The 26509-nt window shown below is 42.2% G+C and overlaps 1 protein-coding gene and 1 long non-coding RNA gene across 8 annotated transcripts in view; one reads left to right on the top strand and one right to left on the bottom strand.

The window, feature by feature from the left end:
* Window positions 1-26509, bottom strand: part of ITPR1 (inositol 1,4,5-trisphosphate receptor type 1) — a 326193-nt gene that overhangs the window by 145666 nt on the left and 154018 nt on the right. For all 7 annotated transcript variants that reach the window (XM_045051892.1, XM_023249983.2, XM_011280170.3 and 4 more), the window contains 15 exons: window positions 25479-25637; window positions 23185-23357; window positions 21860-21979; window positions 20143-20337; window positions 17311-17562; window positions 16267-16408; window positions 14951-15104; window positions 13763-13950; window positions 10521-10659; window positions 9794-9848; window positions 7527-7692; window positions 7266-7436; window positions 6701-6766; window positions 5053-5190; window positions 1445-1570 (listed from right to left, as the gene is read on the bottom strand). In XM_045051892.1, the coding sequence (XP_044907827.1) occupies window positions 1445-1570; window positions 5053-5190; window positions 6701-6766; window positions 7266-7436; window positions 7527-7692; window positions 9794-9848; window positions 10521-10659; window positions 13763-13950; window positions 14951-15104; window positions 16267-16408; window positions 17311-17562; window positions 20143-20337; window positions 21860-21979; window positions 23185-23357; window positions 25479-25637 (2244 nt within the window). The remainder of the gene's footprint in view (window positions 1-1444; window positions 1571-5052; window positions 5191-6700; window positions 6767-7265; window positions 7437-7526; window positions 7693-9793; window positions 9849-10520; window positions 10660-13762; window positions 13951-14950; window positions 15105-16266; window positions 16409-17310; window positions 17563-20142; window positions 20338-21859; window positions 21980-23184; window positions 23358-25478; window positions 25638-26509) is intronic.
* LOC102902376 lies at window positions 8439-20414 on the top strand. Its single transcript, XR_439737.3, has 3 exons — window positions 8439-8593; window positions 19768-19823; window positions 20106-20414. It is a non-coding gene; the product is annotated as an uncharacterized LOC102902376 (long non-coding RNA).

Here is a 26509-nt window from a genome sequence, read left to right as displayed (position 1 = left end):
CATTCTACACCACAGCTTTTCCATACCCTTGCTGATTTACAGTGTTGTTGGTCTCTGAATTTAGTCATACTTTGTTTGCCTATCTTAGTTAATTTATACTTCTCTGATGATCACCTTGTCCCAGTGACAGGCCATCTGGGTATGTTCTACTACACATGATTTCATTTTAAAGTTTTTTTTATCCATATAAAAAATGAGTTGCCTTTTTCCTTATTGACTTTTCTTAAGTTTATTATAAATTCTGGACATGAGTTCTTAATTGAACATATATGCAAGCAAACGTCCTCCCCCATTCTCTGGCTTGCCTCTGGATGATCTTAATGAGCTCACCCGGTGAACAGAAGTCTTTATTTTATGTTTTCCTTTATAATTAATTCTATTTTTATACTGTGTAAGAAAACTCTGGGCGCATCTGGCTGGCTCAGTTCAAGGAGTGTATGAACCGATCTCAGGGTTGTGAGTTCGAGCCCCAGGTAAGGTGTAGAGATTACTTAAAACTTAAATTAAAAAACAAAAACAAAAACAAAAAACTTTGCTCTCCACAAGGTCATCAAAATATTTTCATGTTCTCTTCTAGAAGGCTTATTTTCTGTGGTTTTTACCCCGAGTTATTGAGGGATAAGTTTTATGTCTGGTATGAAGTAGGGGGCTTTCAGCTTTGTATCTTTTGTCTTTTCTCTTCCTAACATCACAATTCTAGTAGTCCTGTCCTCCAAAGCTCCAGCAGTACTAACAAATACGTCAGTGTGCATGTATTTACAAGGAGGTCCTTCGTAGAATTATACAAAGCCAAAAATTAGAGCTGGCCTAAATGTCCATTAATATGGCAATGGGTTTTAAAAAGTTACAGACATACTATGGAATGCCATATAACCATCAAAAATTCTCATCAAAAATCAGAAAAATTTATCTCTGACTTGCAAAGATAGCCACAATGTATTAAGAGAAAAAAGCTACAAGTAGGGTATGCCACCATTTATCTCTAAAAAAAATGCACTCCACACACTTCAAAAATATATGTGACACACTAAAATATAACAATTATGTTTTATATGAATATATTGTGTATTTATATGTATCTAACGTATTATTATGTATTGTATTACATACACAGAAAACTTTATGCAAGACCTCAGGAGGATGTGGCTGGCGAGTGAGAATTAGCAACTCACTAGTGCTAAAATTTGATGTAATGAAGAACGTTAAGAAAAAATAAAAATATACCTTACCTTGTCCTACCACCTCCTCCTCCTTTTCCCTTTCTCCCCCCAAAATAAGGGGAATATTTATGTCCTCCTGAGAGATGGTCCCAACATTCCCCTTGGAATAAATGTTGCTTTGTAACAAGTCCCCGTGGTCACAACAGCAAAAGAACCAGCTGTTTTTCCTTAGTGCTTCGCACCCTCCTCCCCTCACAGATTTCCAGATAGGCCTCAAGTCTTACCCCTGGGTTGAGAAACAGGTTTATGTGTTTGTGTAGCAATGCTTGATTCTGCTGGTTGCCAGCACAGAAATTCTGCAGAAATTCATGAGCCAGCCTCATTATCTCCTGCATCTTGGTATCTTCAGCCTGTGTGGTAGGAGGGAGATGAAAAATCAGTTGAAAACGGGCGATGCAGTAGACAACAGAAGGTCAGCAGGAGACAGCACTTATCTCTAGGCCAAGAGATCACGTTCTATGATACGCTCACCACCTGCTAAGTGGGTTCCAGCCAAGGTGCTTGCCGAGGGACTGTTGGGTAAAGACACTGGGGTGCCGCATCGCTGATGGTGAAAAGACACCAGTAACTTACTCAATTCTCCTATATTCTCTTCCACTAGCTTTGGGTAGATATAAAAAGAATTGATTCGGGAAAAATGCAATACAGAGTGGAAACTGAGAGGAAGCCTCTGGAATTTCATTTCTGGCAATGCCTGGAACTTCTGAACGCCCCACTTCTGAGAACAGAGTGACAGCAGAGCCATGGCCGACCGCATCGCTAGCGATGAGGTCACACCGCCCAGGTCTCGGGCTCACTCTCTTTAATCCACCTCACAAATGTATGCGTTCATTTTTGGCAGGGATCACGTGACAAAGTGGGACTCTTTTTGGACTCTAAATGTGGGCAAATATACCTGCCACAATCCTTTCCTTGTCATCTCTGTCTTAGCATCTAACCTAAGAGTTAATTTTCCCATCTGCAAAATGGGGATAATACCTGCCCCAAGGCATTTCAACAGCTGATCATGCGATTCTCATTTCCTATAGTAAAATCATGTACTGTACTCAGTATTTTTAGAGAGCGTTAGATGCCCCAAGATAAGACAAATGCATAAAACCTATCACCATTTTGCCCAATTCTAAACAAGCAAAAGTTTAAATATAGTAAAAATGAAAGAATTCCAAAAATGGAATCGTCCCTCCTACTCACTTAGCCCACAACAATCTCCCTATGTCTTCTCACATACACCACCTCATTTCAAATGCCAGACAGCACAGCAGTTAGCAACGTAGACCCTGAAACCAGACTGCTTAGCTCTTATCCAGATCTACCACTCACTAGCTGTGTGACGTTGGGTAAGTTACTTAACCCTTCAGGGCTTCTGTCTCCTCATCTATAAAAGTGAGATATGAAAAATGCACACTTCATACAGTTGCTGTGAAGATTAAATGGGAAAATCCAAGTCAAGGGTTTAGATAATAATTACTCAGTAAAGGTAAGCTACTGGTTCTGGTCTAGACCAAGGGTCAGACAGATACTTTGTGGCTTTGTGGATCAAAAAGCAAAGGAAAGGATGTTAGGCAGGTACTACTAAAGATGTAAGATTTAAGAATGCGTTCTTAACTACTACGCTGTATAACAACAGATGGCAGACTGGATTTGGTTCAGGTCTGCAGGTTGCCCACCCTGGTCTAGACAATAACCCTGGAAGAAAGGACGCATCTGTCAGAACAACGGACAGAAGGAATCTGAGCTACCAGCCTTGACAATCAAAAACAGAAGAGTTTAAAAGGACATTAATAGCAAATCCCATACAACATACTGGATATTACATTTGTCTCCTACTAACAGGGAAAGTAGCAAATCCTCCAGCTCTAAGAAATCAGTGGCCTTGAGACAGAGAGACCCTGCTCGTTGTCAGCAGTAATCTCCAACAGTTCTGCACTCTTTCACTTCTTAGGCTCAAAGGAGTATCTTCGGGGGCTCATTGAAATCAAACGCTTCATCATGTGAAACAAATTTTTACAAGGCAGGTAAACTCTAAAGATACCACCTAACAAGAGAGTATCTGATGGTAGGAATTCTTCCACTGTTCTCCCACAATGTGCTATCCGTACCCATCCCAAATCAAACCAGTCTCTCTCTCTCTCTCTCTCTCTCACACACACACACACACACACACACACACACACACACACACACACACGTCTACCCCAATTCCAGCTGAATCGCGTTACCTGTTACTTTCACACTACTCTATGAAGAGCTGTCTTTCTTTAAGGAAACTGGTGAAATTGTAAGGCAAAGATACAGCCAGCAACCTTCTCACATTCTGTATACGTAGCAAGGTTATTCAGCTTGCTGGTTCTAGTTACATGTCAGCCAAGTTTGGATGACAAGCACACTTAGATTGAAGTTATATTCAAGTCAGTTAAGTTCCTGACCTATCAGAGGGATTAAGCTTACACTTTATCTGTGGCTGCAGAAAGGCTTGACCAGGTTGAATCACATGGGCCCCATGATTGTGGCAGCGGCCTTTGCAGAGAAAGTCCTGGAGCATAGGGCAGCAGGCCCAAGTGAGGTACGTGGAAGATAAGGTACAGCAAGCAGGGCCTGGGCCTCATGGGTGAGCAGATCTGGCTCTGCCATGTGTTGCTGGGCCGTACAGGCAAGGTACTGAACCTCTGGCCAGTCTTCTTATCTAAAATGGGGCTGCTAATAGTAAGGGCGCCTGGGTGACTCAGTCACTTAAACGTACGACTTCAGCTCAGCTCATGATCTCACGGTTTGTGGGTTTGAGCCCCGTGTTGGGCTCGGTACTGAAAGCCCAGAGCCTGGAGCCTACTTTGGATTCTGTGTCTCCCTCTCTCTCTGCCTCTCCCTTGCTTGTGCTCTCTCACTCGATCTCAAAAGTAAATAATAGTTAAATAACATAAAATAACATAAAATAACATGGAATAACATAAAATAACATAATATAAAATAATAAAATGGGGCTACTGATAGTACGACCAATCTCAAGCGCTGTCTTAAGGATGAAATGAACTGGAGAATGAATATGACTCAATGCAGTGCCTGGCACCCTCCAAGCACTAGCAGTGAGCCTTCTTTAGCCAACTCTTCACCACCAAGTCTCTCTGGAAGTCACTGGTGAACTCAAGAGACTAAATCCATTCCCTGGGACTCTCGAGTTCCCCAAGCCTCGGTCTCCTCATCTGTCAAGTGGGAACAACATGATAACTGTGCTAGATTTTAGAAGTGAATAGAGGTTTTTGAAAGTGCCCTGTCAGGCTTCACGGCACAGAGCACTGTTACCCTACTTCCCTAAATCCTATCATGGTCAACGACAAATGCTGGCATGCAAAAATGGGACAGAGAGTGTAACTTCTAACAACAGAAAAGAGGACTTGGAGCCAAGTATCCTGAAAGATCCAAATAATTTAACCAGAAATCAGCACACTACTGAGGACCTCACAAGTGGGCAGGCCCCATGTCCCCACATGCATCCAGTCACTTGCAGGGCTTACGTTGCCCAAAAGGCATTTGCAGATGACCCAGGACACAGCACATGCCCATGTGCATATACAGATCCGTCCATGCCACCTTTGCATCTAGTGCCGCGTGGGAGCAAGTGGAGAAGCAATGGATTCTGGAGGCAGGTTACAGGTGGCTGTATTTCATGACACCCTGTCTGTTTAGCGCAAGTTGCCTACAAGTGCCTCATGTTCACCATCGCCACGTCAGCTCCATGTGGCCACCAACACTATCCCAACGTGGAGGGTTTCGGAAAATGCGGGGACCCGCCCCGGCCCTGGGAACAGCTGCCGCCGCCGGAGGGGAACTCACTCACCTTCTCGTAGGGGATCTGCAGCAGCTCGAGCACCACTGCGTGCGCGCCCATGTTCCGGAGCAGGCGCTGCTGCTGCTTCTTGCTCTTCCTCACGGTGGCGCTCTCCTGCACGCAGAGTTTGCTGAGCCGAATCAGGATCTGTCAGAAAGAGAGACTCCAAGTGTGTACCCACGACCAGCATCCCAGTTCTGAGATCCAATGCACAGCGCGGCGGCAAGTCAGCGAAGGTGCGCCGTGTGCGTAAAACCGGCTGACAGTAAATCTGAACTGTTCTCATCCACCCTCCAAAGAGCTTGCCATGTGAGGTGGTGGATGTGTTAAGTAACCTGATTGTGATCATCACTTCACAGAGTGTCTATCAAGTTATTACGTCTCACACTTCAGCAAGATGACAGTTTCTTTTGTCAATTTTATCTGCATAAAGCCTGAAAAAATTATTTCAAAAAAAAATGAAAGAAATCAACTTCAGAAAACTGGGAAGCATAACTGAGAAAAGACTGTAGACTCTGGTCATGGGCAGGGAGGCAGAACTGATCACGACATATTAAACACAGGATGGGGCGCCTGGGTGGCTCAGTCGGTTGGACGTCCGACTTTGGCTCAGGTCATGATCTCGCGGTCCGTGAGTTCGAGCCCCGCGTCGGGCTCTGTGCTGACAGCTCAGAGCCTGGAGCCTGTTTCGGATTCTGTGTCTCCCTCTCTCTCTGACCTTCCCCCACTCATGCTCTGTCTCTCTCTGTCTCAAAAATGAATAAATGTTAAAAAAAAAAATTTTTTTAAACACAGGAGATTCCTCCCATATGTAGTATCCCTTAATCACATCAAACCGAATCTACACATGGTTAAAAACATGCCCTTCCAGAGTATGAAGTAGGTTATGTCTTCAACCAAAAGTGGGATAGTTTCAGAAAGATCTCCAGGGGTGCCTGGGTGGGTCAGCTGGGTAAGTGTCCAACTCTTGACTTTGGCTCAGGTCATGATCTTACAGTTTGTGAGATCAAACCCTGCATGAGGCTCCACACTGACCGTGCAGAGCCCACTTGTGATTCTCTCTCTCTCCCTCTGTCTCTGCCCCCTTCCGCTTGCATGTGTGCACACTTTCTCTCTCTAAAAATAAAGAAACTTTAAAAGGGATGAAGGGAGAAAGGGAGGAAGGAAGGAAGGAAGATCGACCTCCTAAAATGGTGAGACTCATATCATTGCCAAGGACTTGGGAAGAGTTTGCTCTGGGGTTAAAAAAAAAAAAAAATACAAAGCTCCTAACCTTCCAACTGTGAACCACCCTATGCAAAGATATCGGAAGAACTAGAGCCCTCACTGGTGGACACTAAGTGCCAGTCATTGATATAAAGGCTTGACAATTCTATAAAATTAGTCCTTTGGTCAATTATAAACTTTCAGAATCACGGGTGCTGGCTGCACCTCTAAAAGGTGAGAAAATTGAGGGCACACAAATAATAAGCAGCAGAGGATGATTCGAACCCAGATATGACCCTAAAATCCATGCACTTAACCTCTGAGAGCTTTTTCTTTCCTGTTAAACGTCACATGAAGAAAAAAGATGAAGTGTTTGCATCTTCAAGTCGACTCTCACTATCTCTCCTTAGAGAATTAATACACAAGGAAAAAGGGCAGTAGGACCACTCACCTCTTTGACCACCCTGTAATTGTAGCTGCTGGTGCTCTCATGCTTCTGTGACTTGTTATTCCCCTCCTAGGGACCAAAACAAACGTAAGTGTGGTTCGTCCAGCCCCTGGACTGTAAGGTATGTGCGTTCATACGGTCACTGGAGTTTAGGAAACAGTGGGAGTTTTTGCAGCTTTCCTATAGTCACGCTGGGTTTAAGCCCGAGTCACGTGTTCATCCCCCTTGCGACTAACAGGATTTCCCTGATGTGGGAGAGGATGGCGGACCAGCCTACTGACAACAGGTTCTTCCCCCGGTGGGTCTGGAAGGGAAATATGGGGCTAATCCACTCAACAACCAAGTATTTTCCCTGTGGTCCAAAGTGACACAGGCGAGGTAGCTACCCTTCCATCCTGCAGCTTATTGCCTGGGAGAATGGCTGTTACTTTGGCTACTCAACATGCAGGTCTCTTGAGAATAAAGCTCATCCCATAATATACACTTTTATGTGAAACCAGAGTAGGCTATTCACTTGTTTGAGGAGCCTATCCACCTCCTCCAGCAGCGTGACCTGGGTCTCACCCACCTCTGTTTTCTTATGTTCGATTTCACCAGAGACACCATCCATGGCCTCATCAGGGCCCTGCCCTTTGTACACCCAAAGCTCCGATTTTTCCACAATGGATCTCAGCTGGTCCAAGTCTTGTTTGATCTGTTTGTAGTTGTCCACATCTTGGCTGGTAACAAGCAGCTGAACCTGAGCAAATGCAACGTGCCCATGTCACCATGGCCTCTTGGGCAGCTGACGACAACGATACCCCCCCCCCCACACACACACACACACTACCTGTTTGAAGGCCTGCAGGACCTCCTGCCTCTGACTGAAGTGCCGAAAGAGGAGCTGCAGGGCCCCTGACACCAGGGGTGGGTAGTCGTGCATTGTCAAATGCAGCAAGACTCGGAGGAAGGTTCTGCCACCATGGTCGTCCAAGTCCAGCGGTGTGTTCTCCTCACTACAGGAGTGCACAGAAGGGGAAAGGACAGATGAGCCACAAGCACCCTTCTCTCACGCACTTGGACCCAGACACATGTTAACCAGAGTTCTAACCCCGTGGTCAACCCTGGGTGACTTGAGTTTTAGTAAGTTCCTGTAAGAACACAATCTTGTTTTAACTTCAACTGGACTGCGAGCAGACTATGAGGAGGTCACAACTGTCAAATTCTAAGCCAAAGTCCCTACCTTCCCCCCAATGACAGGAATTGACTTTTTATCCATATTTCTGACTGTGAGTGTTCTTCTGCGGGGTCTTATCTATGGTTTGAGAATGGCACACTGTTGTGTTTCTTCTAATGAGAAGTTTTATTTTTTATTTAAGAGTCTGTAACTCAGCACCTACCAAAACACCTGTGGTAAAGCACCAGCTTCTTTTACTTTAACTTTACAGCTAACTGATGTCTTAGTCTATACCAGGCCCACTGATCAGGCACTTGGAGACTGTGGCAGGGTCTAGCTGCCATAAAAGTACCCGAAATGATTACTCCCATGATCTGGACTTACCATGTCACAAACTGGTAGCAAGCAGTCTGAAGACCGCACTTTGAAGAGTGTTCTTCAAACGGATTAATAAGCAAATTGTCAGGGGTTATCTCAGTATCTGTGATAACTGTGTGTTATTTCCGTAAAGAAAGAATTAATGACCATGTACTGGATCAAATGACATTCTACTGCAGAACTGAGCACTGCCATTCAATTATTACATCAGTGCCTATATTGTGTTCACCATCTAAGGAACCTTCATGTGTGCAGGCTAGCAGGAAAAGCAGAGAGGATCTCCCAGGAAAATACTCTATTTGTGCTACATCCTCCAAAAGAGGAGTGAAGACAGTGTCACTGCTGTGTCAATATCAGGAAAGGTAAGATACAAGACAGCACAAAGGAGTGTCATCATACTGAACTCAACACACTCTGTTTCCAAAAAACAAGATCTTTCATCACAGTCAGTAATATTACTAACCCAAAATTCAAAGGCTTTACATTAACGGCTGGGGTAGAACGTTAACATTGGTGGCCCTCAACAAAATAGACCCTTATGTAGGCTCCTCCCACATTGACAGTGGGCTCAGCCATGTGACTTGCTTTGACCAATAGGACATCAGCAACATGCTACAAGCAGAGGCTTAATTAGTGTTGTACACTGTTGGCCTATCCTGTTGGGAACTTTGCTCTTAGAGCCAGTCACCACGCTGTGAAGAAGCCTAGACAGTCATGCGTAGAGAGAGAGGAAGGGAGGGAGAAAGAGACGTCCCAGCCTTAGAGAGCCAGAAATGTGAGTAAAGCACCTTGGATGTACTAGCCCCAGTCACCAGACCACCACAGTTTTACAATACACTGAACAGTGACCAGCAGACGAAATAGCCAGCTTAGCTCCAGTCAAGCCATTGAATTGTGAGAAGCAATAAAAGGCTTATGTTTTTAATCCATTAAATTTCTGGAGTAGTTTATTATACAGCAATAGATAACTGAATCAAGGGTATATGTTAAAAGAACTAGGTGCATAAGGTATTTATATAAGCTTACAGCTATTCAAATCTGATAGGTATTTAGATCTCAATCAACAATGAGTAAACCACTCTTTTAAAAAAGGAAATCATACATTAATTTAATGTTAGGGACAGGTATATTTTTGTTGTTGTTGTTGTTGCATGGGATCTAAAGAGCCAACGGATAAAAATGTCAGTCCATCAGCAGCAGGACATGATCTTGTTAACCTCACTCTGTTTTCAATCTCCTTTTTTCTTTCAACCCTATTTTTCACCATTAAAGAAATCCTAGCATATGTGTATTTGGGGAAACCTACTTACATTCTTTCTATCCTAGGCAGGAAACACACACACACACACACACACACACACACACACACACACACACACACACACACAGCCTAGTATCATTCTGACCTGAGCACTAAAAGTTACAAAGATAGCCGTAAAATAACCTAAACCCAAAGACTAAGCATTTCCTAGAAGAATGAAGGAAAGAGCCTTTCAAAGCTATATGAAAGAAGCTTCCCAACCAGAACCACCCACAAAACTGGACACTGAAAATATACTTTCCTTCCTCCAAAGATGCCTTCTGCTTGCTCTTCAATATGTTCAAAGTCAAGAGTACCTGAAAATTTAGAGAACACAGCTTCAGGTGCAGAAAGGTCTAGAAAAACAGGATGTTGGTGAACTTTCCCAAAAATAGACTTGCCCCTGTCCATAGGTTAACCTCAAGTCTTCCGAATCTTATATTGCAAACCTGTGAAGCCACATCAACTCAGATCATACTGTCCAGCGGCTCCGGTGTGCGATGTTCCACATTTCTGCCAATTTCCTACCCACTCATGATCCCCTTAGTAGAGCAGAGTGATGACCTTGTGCCAAGGAAGCTCAGGCCTTGATAGGTGGGATTATGTCTACTACCCCTTATTCTTCACCACTATTTCCTGGGCAGGGGAAAACTTCCATCATGAGTAAAAGCTGCTGGTGGACAATAAATTTTCTTAGAGGGTTATGTTTTGTTTTTTTGGCATTTCTGTAACCACAACATAACCACATAGCAGTCCTATGATTAAGACACTCCAAGATGGAAGGAAAGAAGACCTAACCCAGAAGAGATCTGAACTCTTTTAATTATTCCTCTGCCCAAAAAGGGTAACTCCTAGGATTTTGTTCTAAATTACAGTAATATTCAAAATATTCTCATTTTACCTTTTGTAGTGTGTACTGTTTGAATCCCCAGCTTTTATTAGTCCCACATCCCATTCTATGGCTGAAATCCCATTCTGAAATCACTAACCTGGTACGTTACTTGGCCCCTCTTGGCTGCTGCCTCCGGAGGATGTTTCCGAAGTCTGGGAATTGCTTTCATCAAATTCTCGCTTAAATATACACAGGAGGCAGGAGATCCTATAATCCAACCTCACATTCAAAATAAACTAAAGATTCAAGTGGAAATGGAAACAGATTGGTTACATTAGCATACCACCTGTAACACTGTGCCAACCCACTGCACTCTGGCTGGGTCTGGTATCTGCTGCATCAATTACCTTAAGCATTAAGGGAACCAAATATTTGGCTTAGACTTCAACAGTTACTTCAACAACAGACTGCCATGGGGTCTATCAAGTCTGTCTGCAGCACCTTTGCATCTAAACTTCAGCATCCTGATAATTAATTTAATAATCAGAACAATTAATCACTCACTACTTACTCCATCCTCTATAAAACATTATTTTTTGCAAGTATTAAATCCCAACTCTGGTCTATGAGAACGGTGATGTTGGCCACTTTGCTTTTAAAAAATTAAGAGAGAAAAATGTTTTTACTACTAGAAATTAGCTTGGTTTGTCTTTTTCATTTCTGATGGTTTCCTTTGATTTATATACTAACTCTTGGGTTCCCTCTTCATTCTCTCTGCCCCTCCCATGCTTGCACTGTCTCTCTCGCTCTCAAAAAACAAATAAATATTGAAAAAAAAAAGAAAAGAATAGAAAATCAAAGTTCAAGACCCTGGTGACCTTACTCAATCCCAGGACATACACTTCTCCCAGACTATACTACCTAGGCTTGCTTTCCAAGGTCTTGGGTCATGGTTTCCTACTTACTACTGGATACCCCATTTGGTTTCTTTCCAGAGTCTCCAACTCAGTATTGTATAAAACTAGCAATGTCAGTCCTGCCTGGGTTCTCTCATCCTGAATCAATCTCAGTCAATCTAACCCTCCCTCTCTGACACACACATCTCATCAGTGACGTCCTGTTGGCTCCACCTCTACCAAGTCTCCTGGATCTTTCCTATCATTTATCCTTGCTCATATCTTCATGATCTCCTGCCTTGCCATACCAGATCCAGCTCCCAAAGGGGCCTATTCTTAGGTCAGTCCCCTACATAAAAACTCTCAAAGGCTCACCAAAGAATAAAATCCTGGTACTTTAGGCACCCGGAGTGCTTAGGCACCCAGAGTGCTCAGAACCTGGTCTGCTCCTCCTTTCCAATCTTATTTCTGACAAGCTCCATACACTCTATGTCCTTGCCCAAGGAGAGTTGTTACTGGTCCATGTGATGTCATGCTCTGGTCTGACATGCTCCAAGTTCAAGGGGACTTGAGAAGGTCCCCTTGTTTCTATACTACAAATCCTTTTCAGGGTTAAAAGCAGAGTTAAGATCCTACCTCTTCTGTAAAAACCTTCTCTGGTGCTTACCAAATGAGATCCCATGACCCACCCTTGTGTCCCAAGAGAACACGTTCCTCACAGTTTTATTTGCATGAAGACACAGCTTCATCACATCTTATTTTCCTCTTAGACTATATAATCCCTGGTGGATACAGTCCCTGCCCAAATCATCTGTGCATTCCTGCCAGTGCCCGGCAAAGCGCCTTGCATATGGGAGAGGGTCAGTAAGCATTTGATGAAACAATGAATCCACCAACCAACTGCTGTCTGTTCTCAGATGGCTACAGTGAGAGGACCTCAAGGTATCATCAAGTTTTACAACACATCACTTTTTTTTTTTTCTTTGAGAAAGACAGGGTGCAAGCAGGGATGGGGCAGAAAGTAGAGGGATACATAATCCATGGCCTAAGAAGTCCTCCACAACTTTTGTTCAGGCATAAGTTCAATGAGGTTCCTTCCTAAGTCATTCTCTACAGCCTTAAATATTTGAGGACTCTAATGGATGTTTTCAAACTACTGATAAAATGTGATTCAGACTCAAGAGACAAATTAAGTCTACAAACATTTATAATCATCTACTACATGTTGTGGGGTTGGGATTAGGCAGCATGGGAAAAAGAAGTGGTAACAGTCTTCTATTCACTAAGGAACAAATAATTCTGCTGATGAATAAAAACGATGTATGAACAGAAAGAGGAAAACAGAATGTCATGAGATCAGGAGGGTTTTCATACCTAAGATCAAACCCTATCTTCAGGAGACTGACTCCCGGACCTCATTTTGCCAATGTAGGGAGTTTACTCCTACAATTATCCTCTCTCTCCTGTGTCAACAACTTGTCCCTCTCTACCTGACCATTCCATTCAGGATACAAACTTGCTATAATCTCCCAACTTAAAACTTATTACAACAAAAACTTCCTGTCACCAACAATCACCCTTCAGTCACTTCCCCACTTCTCTATAAATCTTTATACCAAATCTCCTCAAAGAGTTTTGTACTTACTCTCCCTGATTCATCTTCTTCCATTCCCTCTTGAACCCAACCTATTCCAAAATTTGCCAAGTGTACTCCCACCTCAGGGTCTTCTCACTGTTATTCCCTCTGCCTCAGAGAATTTTCCTAGATACTCACATATTAGGTTCCTCACTTCATTCAGGTCTCTGATCATGTTCCCTTACTAGAGAGGCCCTGTCTGACAACCCCATCGAAAGAAATATCCCTGGCCCCACATTCTGGTGGCCTCCAAACCATCCTGACCCTCTTATATTTTAGCATCCTTACCACTTACCACTATCTGACATAGCATACCTGTTGTTTAATATGCCTATGACTCTTACCAATATGTAGGCTCTTTAGAAACAGGAAATTAATATATGCTGTTCAGCCCTGGATCTCAAATGCTTAAAAGTACTTGGCACAGAATCAATTTCAATAAATACTGAATGAATGAAAGAATTAATGAATGAATGAAAAAGGGAGGGAGGCAGTTAACTGAACCTTAAGCTGAGTTGTGAGCAATAAATAAGCAAGAAATCTGTCTTTATGTAGAAGAATACCTATGTGAGTTCTAAGCAAAGGGAGCATCTTGGGGGCAGACCTAGAGGCCAATGGTGATGGAAATCTAAGGTAACTAGAGGAAGTTGTGTCATGGCTGGCAGGAAAAGGGCACACTGGGGAGGGATATGAGATGACAAAAGGATGAAGACAGCTGGTTCATAAATGGCACTTAACCATGAGCTAAGAATTTGCTTCCACTCTCTTCCCAGAAAGTCTAGGGCTTTATAAAAGGAGGGACACAATCCAAAATGGTAGCCCTATGAAGTACATTCTGTCCCCACCACCTCTGGCTGAGACGGTTACCTGGAGTATTTCAATGATCTTCAACTTGGTGTCCATGACCATGATATCCTCCTTCTCTGGCTCTGTCTGCTTCACGTTGCCTTCAGGGGCAGCAGCCATAGGAGTCATGGGTAAAAAGCCTCCTCCGCGGAGCACCACCTGGGTCATCAGCTCTCCAACCCCATGGATGGACCGCATTACATTACTTCCTAGGAAGGGCCAGGACAGACCCCAGTCATGACAACACTCCGGGAGAGTACTCTGAGGCATCTGACAAGGAGCACAACTCTAAACATATTTAATAAATCTGTCCCAACACGTTCTCAGGATCCAAGGAACTGGAAAGGGTTAATACCCATCAAAAATACGGGGAAAAAAGAGTAGTAGAAAACAGATGGGCTTTGAAATCCATAAAGGAGCACTTTGGTATATTAATTCGCCTTCCAAATTTTACTGGTCACCTAGCACATGCTTGTTGCTACCCACAAAATTAGGGGCACAGGAGCTAACGAGGCACAAATTGAGTGCTGCTACAAACACTGATCTCAAGTACGCAGGATTACCTCTGAGGCTCAGTTTCTTCATCTATAAAATGAGACTAAAGGAGTTCAGAGGATGAAATGGTGAAATATATGTGAAATGACTGAGCACAGGATCTAACACAGTATTTTTCTGTTCTAGCTATAGAGACAAGGTCAACAATTATCTGTATGTGAGTACATTGTAGGTACCTAAAGCAGAAGAAAAAATAAACATATAAAAGCAGAGTTATCTATTCACAGACTGGAAATACAATACTCAGATACAAGCCAGGATTTTATTTCATCATATACTAATAGCATCATTGAATGCCTCATGATACATTGAAGACAAGGCTAGGACATGTGTTCTTAAGAGATAAGCATTCAATTTGTTAGGTAACTTTCAAATGGTTTTGCAAAATTTCCTAAGGAGAAATACAGATAGACTTATATATGAAGGAAACAGAGCAAAATGTGAATAATCAAGGACTCATATGTATTGGTATCGGCTGTGCTATTCTTTCAGCTTTTTTGTTCAAAAACGTCCACAATGAAAAGTCAAGAAGAAAAGGACAGGACATCACAGGGAAACATGACAAGAGTAGTAACAGAAGAGGCTGGGAGGGCATGTCCCAGGTGTGCAGGTGCCAGCAAATATCACTTCTCCACTTTGCCATGACATTCTTACCTTTATTCTCTTCTCCTTTCGCCATCTTACTAATGGGAAAGATGGTCGTCACATGCACACAGTCCAGTATGGCCAAGAGAATTTTGGTCAATCGTAGAAGGTCAGAGAAGTTGTAGAAACCAAAGTAGATGAGATTCCTAGCTAAATTTACAACCTATTATATTAAAACGAGAGAGAGTGAGAGAGAGGTGGTATTAGGCCAACTGCATCCTTTAGTTCCATTTTATGCTAATTTATAAATGTCTGATTCTGACCCTTCTTATGGTAAGAGGAGACATATATTTTGCTTGCATTTCTGATCAAATTCCACTTTGTTTCCTAAGGAGAAAAAAATAAGAAACAAAAACATGCAAAGCTACTGATCTGTTTTAATAACTAGTTGATAAAAAACTGACATAATCATCTGTGGAGTGTGGATGGAACTGGAGGATATTATGTTAAGTGAAATTAGTCAGAGAAAGACAAAAATCATATGACTTCACTCATATGAGGACTTTAAGAGACAAAACAGATGAACATAAGGGAAGGGAAACAAAAATAATATAAAAACAGGGAGGGGGACAAAAGAGAAGAGACTCATAAATATGGAGAACAAACTAAGGGTTACGGGAGGGGTTTTGGGAGGGGGAGGATGGGATAAATGGGTAAGGGGCACTAAAGAATCTACTCCTGAAATCATTGTTGCACTATATGCTAACTAATTTGGATGTAAATTTTTTAAAAATTTAAAAATTAAAAATAAATAAATAAATAAGAAAGAAAGAAAGAAAGAAAGAAAGAAAGAAAGAAAGAAAGAAAGAAAGAAAGAAAGAAAGAAAGAAAGAAAGAAAGATAGATAGATAGATAGATACTGCAGGGCAAGCCACGTTGCAGCCCAACAGGACACAGAAAACAATATTGCAATCCTTGGAAATAGACTCCTCAAAAGGAAAACTGGTCTCAAAAAGAAACATTTTAAGTCAAAGGTAATAAGGATTTGTGTCCCTCAAATGATTAATCTATGATGGATCCCAAGCATAGTCTGTTTCTTTCCTGTTGTTTTTAAGATCACGTACAGAGTATACGTAATGTTCTATCATTTTATGTGATTCAATTAACCCTGGATATTTATTCTACCAGCATAATTACCAGTAAGTCAAGCGACTGGTATTCGTTCTATTTTCTTATGGAACAAAATTGAGCTCAATTCCCTTTTATTACAAAACCGGAGTATCATCACAGAAATCACTACATGCTAAAATATTTTCTATTTATCCCAGAGAAAAATGACCAATGAAAAGCAGGTAAAACATATAGATTATTTCATCATGAATTACCTCAAATGTAAGCTTATTTTTCTCCTTATCAGAGAAAGGAAACCTCTGACAAACCACATCTCTTAAATACTCCTCCACAAATTCCATGGTCTGAGCAAACCTCTCCTTAATTTCATCTTTGGAAGCTCCACTACTATCATAGCTAAAAGGAAAAGAGAAAGAAAAGGAAATCAGGGGCGCCTGGGTGGCTCAGTCGGTTAAGAGCCTGACTTCAGCTCGGGTCACGATCTCATGGTTCATGGGTTCAAGTCCTGCAATGGGCTCTGTGCTGACAGCTCCAGAGCCTGGACGGAACCTGCTTTGGATTCTGTGCCTCCCTCTCTCTGCCCCTCCCCCGTTTGCACTCTGTCTCTCTCACTCTCCAAAATAAATAAATATTGGGAAAAAAACACAAAGAAAATGAAATAAAAGTTCAAGATCCTGGGGCCCCTAGGTGGCTCGGTTAAGCGTCTGACTTCGGTTGAGATCATGATCTTGCGGTTTGTGAGTTGGAGCCCTCTATCAGGCTCTGTGCTGACAGCTCAGAGCCTGGAGTCTGCTTCAGATTCTGTGTCTCCCTCTCTCTCTGCCCTTCCCTTGCTCACACTCTCTCTGTCAAAAATAAACATTTAAAAAATTTTAACAAAAAAAAAGTTCAATATCTTCCCTGTTGAGCCTTCCCCAGCTGCTCAGCCAAAGCCAACATCCCCTCCCCAAAATCCCCTCTCCTACCCTCTGTCCTTAATTTATTTCTCCTCCTTAGCAAGTATCACTAAGACATGTAATCATTTATCTTGTTTATATCTTTTTTCCCCATCTAGTGTACAGATAGTGTTTTGGTTTGTTCACTGATACATTAGTTAAGGCTGACACAGAGACAAATATTTGTTGAATTACAAAAAAAAAAAAAGACAAGACATAAAAAATCGAAGTATGCCATCTTTTGCATTCTTGAAAAAAAAAATACACTTCACCTTTCATCTATGCTTTAACTAGACTGAACTTGACCATAAGTGGTCTACAGTGACACAAAACATTAATGAGGTTTTAAAGCAGCAGGCTCACTCATCAATGGCGATCTCCGAGGGAATCTCAGACCAGAGGCGGGCATATTTCACGGGAGTGACTTGTTCCTGGGGATCTCGGTCCACGTGCATATGAAGCATGAGGCGACAGAAGGATGCCCTCAGGTCATAGGGCAGGTTCTCATCAGACATGCAGCGGAGAATGAGATCTACATCCAGCTGGCCTGATATTTCATTGATGGCCAGGTATTGGCGGTCTAGACACATCCTAGCAAAAAGGTTCAACTGATACCTGAAGAAAAGAAAAGTTATGTGAAGAAATCAGAAATCATTGAGCAAAGGGGTGCCTTGGTGGCACTGTCAGTTAAACGTCCAACTTTGGCTCAGATCCATCATCTCACGGCCCATGAGTTCAAGCCCCATATTAGGCTCTGTAGTGACAGCTCAGAGTCTGTAGCCTGCTTCGGATTCTGTGTCTCCCTCTCTCTCTGCCCCTCCCCTGCTCACACTCTGTCTCTCTTTCTCAAAATATATAATAAAACATTTAAAACAAGAGAAATTATTGAGGATGAATGGCAACACACAGCAAGACCATTTGAATATCCCCAACTTTCACAGGAGTGACATTTGGCCACCTGATCTTATACATCGACACCCTTAAATTGCCTGTGTACCAAGCAAATGAAGAAACTGTTCAGGCTTTACCACCAGTCATACAAGTCCACCCTGCTGAGTTGGAGTAATTATGTGACTACTTGATTCCATTTTGTCCTTGTTTGTTTTATGATAAAAAGGGGGGGAAATGTTATATTTAAAATGGTTGTCTATTTCCTCAGCTGTTTTTTTATACAGTAAAGACCATGTAGAAAATGTTAAACATCATCTCCCATACTGAATCTCATAGAAATTTTATCATCCTCTTTGGATCTTATCTCATATCAGCCTCTTTGACTTCTACATGAAAAACATGTTGTGCAAAGTAGGGGACTCCTCAAACTGTTTTGTTTTCTTCCTCATCCAACTACATGTGATCTTTGTCACCTTCTGAACTGGACCATAGAAGTACCCTTTCCCATTCACCCTCAGGAGAAGATACATCAGACATTAAAAGAAACTTGTAATGTGAAATCAAAAAGCTATAAGCTTCCAATGTGGCCAATACTGACTTCTGAATCCAAAATCCTATTTATTATTGATAACCATGAGTTGAAAATGTTCTCAATCTCACTAGATTTCAGTGGATACAGATTAAAATATGATTCTATTTCATGCTTATAAAATTACCAAAGAGTAAAAAGCATCACAATATTCACAGGTAGCAAACACCAGGAGAAACAAAGTTCTCACTCACAACTGGTATGAGTGTGCACCACAATACCCAATCTAGGATCGCTCAGTAAAACTTGCCAATTCAACAATTCCACTCCTAATAGGAAAGACAAACTCTCACTCATACGCATACCTTTTGAATAAGGAGGTCCCCTGACATGAAAAACTAAATTCTGGCATATGATGGAATATCCAAGAGCAACGAAAACATGGCATAATAAAAGGGAATGCCATCCAGAAGTCGAAATTAGAGAAACAGATCTACCACCATTAACACAAGCACATTTCAGAAACAATACAGGATAAATGAGACAAGTACAGTACCATTTACATACAGTCCTAAGAACTGGCAAAATGCTATATATTTTTTATGAATACATACAAATGTAGTAAAACAGAAACACAGAGAATGTAGGAGGGTATACACTACATGCATGAACGGGAGGGAAGAGAACACAGGAGCTATCAAAGGGCGCTGTAGCTGCAAAGTTTTACTTGTTAAAAAATGCCCTAAGCACTTTTCCATCTTTGCTTCTCTATTCTTTGAAAAGTTTTCCTTGGCTCTCTTGCCCCTTCATTTCCTTTCCACTGTCTTCCCTTGAGGTGGCAGGGCCAGCAGATCTTAAAGCTGGGACCCGGGAGACCCTAGGGCCAGATGAGGTAACCGGCAGAGGTGGAGAGTGAGCAAACAAGGATGCACACCAGGTAAAAGGCCAGCCAGGTTTCTCTCAAGAGTAAGTTATCAATACGGAAAGGTGAAGGCGTATTTTAACAACACTATGGTGTGAGAAAGGAACTGGAAGTACAGATGGGGACGGGACTCATGGTTTTATTCTGTATTTGTACAGGGGCACCTGGGTGGCTCAGTCGGTTAAGCATCCGACTCTTAACTTAGGCTCAGGTGGTGATCTCATGGTTTGTGAGTTCGAACCCCACGTGAAACTCTGTGCTGATGGTGCAGAGCCTGCTTGGGATTCTCTCTCCCTCTTTCTCTGCCCCTCCCCAACTTGTACTTGCTCCCACGCTCAAAAAAAATATCTGTACAGATATAGAAAGACACGTGTTATGTGTGTGTATAAACATACACACATGTATGAATACACGTATTCATGTTCTACCTCTTTCTGCAAAATTCTATGAGGTTGGCACTACTGTCTCTATTTTGCAGATAAAGGAGCTGGGGCATGAAGAGGTATACGACTTGGCCAAAGGCAAAAAAACCTAGTAAGTAGAAAGGTCAGGATTTGAACACAAGCAATGTGACCACATGATATGCGCCTGTATGCTATTATTCTGTTAAGGACAAATAGTAATGAGGGGCCGATGCAAGCACTCACTGTTTTCCCTACTTGGCCACGTCCAGGAATCAATTTACTACCTAAGTACCAATGAAACCTTACACGCCCAAATCCTAGAATCTACATCTTTTTGCTGGATAGGTGACAACATGTGATCGTGTAGAGCAATCAATAAGCAAGCAGTAAATTCCTCATCAATTCCCTCCAGGGCAGCCTGAACTGAGCCCAGCGGGACTCCCCATCACCTGTAGTAGCTGAGAACATCGCGGTCCTCCTTCTGCCCTTCTTTGGCATCTTGGGCCAGTTCCCGGACACTTTTGCTGCGAATCTCCTTGTTGCTGTCCCTCCAAAAGAGCCACACCTCTTCCTCGTCTTCTCCTGCTTCCAGAGCATTCTCTCCAGTAGAAACACCCTCAAATTCAAAACGAGAAAGAACCAGCCTGGAAAATAAGAGGAGGAGGAGTGAAAACTCCTTATGTTAGCAATACTTGCTAATCTAAGATCAACTCTAGCAATATTTTGAAATCTAGCTTCACTTTCAGCATAGGGGTGCCTGGGTGGCTTAGCTGGTGAGGCAGCCGACTTTGGGTCAGGTCATCATCTCGCAGTTTGTGGGTTTGAGCTCCACACTGGGCTGTGTGCTGACAGCTCAGAGCCTGCAGCCTGCTTCGATTCTGTGTCTCCCTGTCTCTTTCTGCCCCTCCTCCACTCAGGCTCTCTCAAAATTAAAAAAAATAATAAAAAAAACAAAAAAACATAAAAAACTTTTAGCATAAAAACACATAGATAACCTTTTTTTTTTGCCCCTCAATGGCAAAAATCACAAAGAGCCAAACTTAAACTTCTTCATATACTTTATTCCAGTGGTGCTCAAGCAGGTGATTTTGTCTGCCCTGCACCCTCCCCAGGAGACACTGGGCAATGTCTGCAAACATTTTAACATTTTTGTTTGTCCCAACTGAGTGGGAGGGGTACAATGAGCATCTAGTGGGTAGAAGCCAAGAATGCTGCTAAACACACAGATAGTCCATCATGATTAACAGTTATTCAGGCCCAAATGCCAAAATGCTGAGAGGTTGCATTAGCCCAACCCAAAATTAAGTTATGAGAAGCAAAAAAAAACCAAAAAAACAACTAAACAAAAAAAGCAACAAACAAACAAACCCCACTAGAGCTCAGGGCATAATTCATTTTGGGTTTTGTTTTGTTTTCTAAACACTGGCCCTATTACTAGTACTGTACTTATCAGGAAAACTGTTCCCCTGATAAAAAAATCAATCACTATTACCAAAATTTTTATGTACCACTAAACACATTTTCAACAGTGATAATTAAAAAGCTCTTTCCTACAGTGACCTAACATCACCATTGAATTATCTCCTTTAACTTTTAAAACTGGTGATCCTACCCAAAGAACTTTAAACTCTTAACATTAAATCAAGTATGTGCAAAATGCTCTCTGGTGAATTCACATTATTTTTAAGCCAATGTGCAAGGGGGCGCATGGGTGGCTCAGATGGCTAAGTGTCTGCTGATTTCAGCTCAGGTCATGATTTCACAATTTTGTGAGTTCAAGTCCCACATCAGGCTCTGTGCTGACAGTGTGGAGCCTTCTTGGGATTCTCCCTCTCTCTCTCTGCCCCTCCCCTGCTTGCCTTTCTCAAAATAAAACTTTAAAAAATGTATTAAAAAAATAAATATATTCAAAAATAAATAAATAAACCAGTGTGCAAAGTGATACCTATGTACAGAGGAGGCCACTCTAAAGGTAAACTGAATTCCCCCATCAAAGACCTTTGCATAAGCAAGATCCCATGCCAGTTCATCTGACTTCAGACCAAGTCTAAAGAAATCAAAGTGTTAAGTTCTATTATCCTAGAGTGCAGACATCCACTGGACCATACATTCTCCATCTAAATCCCTTCCTCGTCTGTATCTTCAACCCCAATAGCCCCCACTCACTTGGTCTCAATCAGGATGTCAGCATTGGTTGGATTCAGCACAGCTTTACATATCAGTTCCTGGGTCACCGGGATCGATTTGTTCATGGAAACACAGAGGTCGGAGAGGTAATCTAAGAATCTATGGAGAAAGAGAAAGCAAATGAAATGTTTTCTGCAGCCACAGTAGAGGTTTGGCTCTCGGAGCCAGACTCCTCCTCAAGCGGACAGACCCAACGTATCTTCGACACAAGAAACTAGACACATTTTAGGTTTTGGTGCCAGTGTCTACAGCACCAGCAGAAACCCGGTTGCGCTAAGAGAAGAAATCAAGAAAGGAGAAAAAGAAAAAAGATGGCAAGGGCCAGGGCAGATGAACAGATGATGAGATTAAAATGAAACAAACAAGACAAGGAAGACGTTTGCATAAGGAAGAAATGGTGGAGATGGAGGAGGACCAGAGAGGTGAGGAAAGGCTCTGAGGCCTGAGGGCCCAAGTTGGAATCCCTGTTCTGATTAGTGATATTCTGATATGCAGTGTTACATAGGAATATGTCTTAACCTCACTTTTCTCATCTTCAGGAGAGGGTAATGTAAAACCTTGTAGGACTGTCCTGAGGATTAAATGCAATAATACATGTCAAGTGCTTATTTAGTTGACTCCCTGAACATGAGAATGCTCCATGGAACATTCTTCATCTTTATGGGGTGGGAGGAGTCACTTTATAACAACACTATCAGCTCTCATTGTATCTCAGTGTGACCATTCACCATACCTATATTATAAACTACTTTCCACTGCTTCTGAAATGCTGTAGATCTTAATGAGAAGAAAAGAGGAAAGGGGGGGGGGAGATCTATGTGAATGAGAAATGACAGAAGTGTAATGTAAAATAGAAACACTCAAGTGACAACTAAGTTTGCAAAAGACTCTTACTGATGACACTTGGGGGAGGTGTTCTAAGTGATAATTAGGGGGTGCTAAACTGTGAATAAATGGCCATCACTGTGATTTCCTGTGCGTCTACCAAGTGCCAGGCACTTCACGTGTATTTATTCTCATTCAATTTTCATAAATACCCATTTAGCATAGAAGAAAATTAAAGCTCAAGCGGAAAGAGAAAGTCACCCAGCTGGCCAAGTGCAGAACTAGGATTCCACTACGGGTCTATCCCAGTACCGTGTTCTTTCCACTACTCACCCAAGACCCTCTCCAGACCAGCCTAACCGAAATCTGTCACTGGCAGCCCTCCAAAGGAAACCTCGCCAAAAGTACCCTGACTAGCTCAATGCCTGCATCTTCAAGGCACAGACACCTTCGGTGGATCAGACCCACTTCCACCTCACCTGGGCTCCCTGTTCTTTCGCACCAGACTGACAAACGTGTCGATCTCAGCGGCAGTGATGTGTTTTTCCAGGAGTTTTCGGTTATTGTGAAGCAGGGCGGTGATGGTGTCTTCGGCCAACACATCATAGCCAATTTGCTTCTGCATAAAGCCAAACTGTTTGGCTATGTACTCCTTTTAAGGATGAAAAGGGAGGTCAAGCGGGGAGAACAGAAGATTTTAAGGTTAACCCCAAACTAAGCAAGCAGCAACCTTCCCAAGCGAGAAGGACTGTTCATAAGGGAAATCCTAGTGAGGTACCTTTCTACAACTTTCTCATCTAGGTCAACAGCTGCAAACTCCCTCACACCCTTGGTTTTACTAAACCCGCTACACAAATGTAATTAAGCAAATTACCCTGTATGTACAGATGGGCATTTTATCAAGTGCACAGTATAAATATTAATGTGGTGACTTATTTTTCTAAAAGGTCAAAAGCTGTTTTTCAGCTGTGATTTTATTGCTAATTCAAGAGGACTTAACTGTGCCTTATTGCTCTGTGCTGCTGAATAAACATACTTAAGCCTACCTAGATGTTTAGAACAGTACCACCCTATTTTGTTTTCTTTATCTGGGGTGAAAATACATTTGCATAGTCAATGGGGAGCAGAATCAAGTGAGGAATACCTAAGCCAGTCAATCATATTCACAGAACACATAAAAACATCGCTGGCTTCTCTCTTTGGGGAGCAGACATGACATTCCATAAAAAATATATGAGAAGTCAGGGAAATCTCTTGTCGGTATTTGTTTCTATTCAGAGACGTTTCCTGCCTAAGACAGACTCAAAGTCCAAACAGCACTTGAAACTTGGTTTAATGTTTCAAAATTAATTCCCAAATCCTAAAAACTACTCAGGGTGTTTACAGTGGACACTGGCCACTTTTCAGCCCATACTTAGTAAGGATGCATGTTTCGTAATTAATCAGCCTTCAGGGACAGACTGCTGCTGGGTGGCAGACAATCCATAACAACAAGCAAAGACACTCAATGTAGCAGCAACAGGTGGGACTGGTTTGGCCTTTTCATGTACAAGCAAAATGTGCTAGTACACTCTAGAGGCTCTGATGTATCCTCATTGGAAGATGGCAGAGAGGAACAGAACAAAAATCTCTTTGGCACTATTTGAGTATGGTTTTAATGCACTGGCAGAATTAAAGTAACCAGAGCACCCAAAGGCAACCTGTCCAGGCTAATGAACAAAGCATCATAGGTATATGATACCTTCTATTTAGATAATAGCAAAGGCTAAGTCAAAAGCTTATACTTGCTAACAAGGTTATATCTAATACTTGAGAGCACTGCTGAAGTTTAACACTTTCTTCATGACAGAACAGAACAATTTTCATTACAGAGAGAAGTTTAAATTTAAAGGCCAGATGTGGTGGCAGTCCAAAGTTTACAAACAAAAGCCTTTTGTAACACAATGCAGAGAGGAGGAGTCAAGGTTATGATAAGCATCATCTGTGCACCTACACTAATTCAACGCAGTACAAGACTTCTCAGCCTCAGCACTACTGACTTTCTGGGTTGGGTAACTGTTCGTTGTTGGGGGATGTCTTGTGCATTACTGGATATTCAATAGCATCCGTGGCTTCTACCCACCAGATGCCCCCTCGCCCCATCCCGCCCAAGTTGTGACACTCAAAAAGGTCTCCAGATATTGCCAAGTATTTCCTGGGGGACAAAATTACTCCCAGCCAAGAACTACTAAGTGTGGCAACACAGTTTCCAGGTTTCCTTAGAATGGCAAATTGATGGAAGACCCCAGAGAGGTTAGAAAGTTTATCTCATGAGGACACTATATACAGTGTCATGACACAGATAAGAACTTAGAATACCATAAAACATGAGCCACAACCAAGATAAAGAGAAAGTTACCAGCACAGATGGAAGATATGGAAGGGAGCAAGAAGATTCCACTCTTGCTTTAATATAAACACATGCAATCATTTCCCTGATTTTTAAGATAACGTGCCATAAAAAATACTAGAAATGTACTAACAGTATCAAAAAAAAAAATCTCACTGAAAGGTGGCTGCAGAAGGGGACTTCTTGGGTATCCTTCTTAAGGACTCTAGAATGTATCTTTTTCTCAGGCTTGCAAAAAATCTATTTCCTTTCTACACACAAACCTAATGAACTATTCTCTAGCCATTAAGTAATTACAGATTTAACACTTAGAACTCATGAGGCAAGTAAGTGAACTTCAGGGACAAAACTGCCCATCACTTCCCATCAATCCTAAATCCCAACCTGGTTTTTCCTGTAGTCTTGCTGAGAGTGTCTCAGGACCCTGTAGCAGAGCCGACAGATATGTCTGAAAGGAGCATGCCGCTGGTCCCCAAGCTCCTCGAGCCGCAGCATTGGGCCATCGCCACAGTCTGTGAACGGGGCTTGTAACAATTTGAAGATCTGGTTGTGAGAAGAAAGAATAAACACCGTCACCATTTAGTGTGTTAATGGCTAGTCCTCTGTAGCAAACTAATAGAACCTCCTGGGAGGCAGCACTACACAGGCCACTCTCTCTACATCAATGTCAGCAACCTGAAAATTGTACACCCACTCACCACAGTCCACCTGGACCTAACTGGTCCTCAAACACTTCCCAGTACAGTGTGTAGGGCTGTGGTTAAGCGTGCAGACTCTGCAATCAGCAGATTCTAGGCTGAAATCATTCACCTGCATTATTCCCTAGTGGTATAGAACACAGTCAAGGTAACCTTTGGTTTTCTCAGGAATAAAATGGAAAGAACACTACCCAGCTCACAAGGGAGTGCTAAGGATAAAAGATTAAAAACTGTCAGTTGCATAAATATAGTGCTCAGCAAAGGCTTCTGCCACGGAATCTGATCATTTTGGCCCCTCAAGGAATTGTTATTGTAGAAATGAGCATTGGCATTGAGCCAATCTAATCTGGGAGGTCATCACCTGAAACAGCTGGACATAATTTCTTCTTGGACTAGAAAACCGTGCTGAAACATGATGAAGTGTTAATAAATTTTGTCTTTCAACAACCAACAGGAAAAAGTGTTCTCAAATCCCAAGTTCCTATGGAGAACTGAAGGAGTAGTAACTAATATATTTTTCTTTGGGTTCTAGTGGCCAGGAATTTCTATGCCAAGCATACGCCCCCATCTCTGACAGCTTTAGAGAACTATATAGTATACATTTCTGTGCACTTCATCTACCCTTGTCACTTACCTCCCTACAATTTGTCTTTACACCAGCTTACTTAAATTTATACCAGATAATACCATCTATTTATGTCCTGTAAGCCATTACTC

The sequence above is a fragment of the Felis catus genome, chromosome A2 (assembly GCF_018350175.1).
Source record: "Felis catus isolate Fca126 chromosome A2, F.catus_Fca126_mat1.0, whole genome shotgun sequence".
NCBI lineage: Eukaryota > Metazoa > Chordata > Mammalia > Carnivora > Felidae > Felis > Felis catus.
The sequence above is the reverse complement of the archived record's forward strand: the minus strand, read 5'-3'. Positions and strand labels throughout refer to the sequence as shown.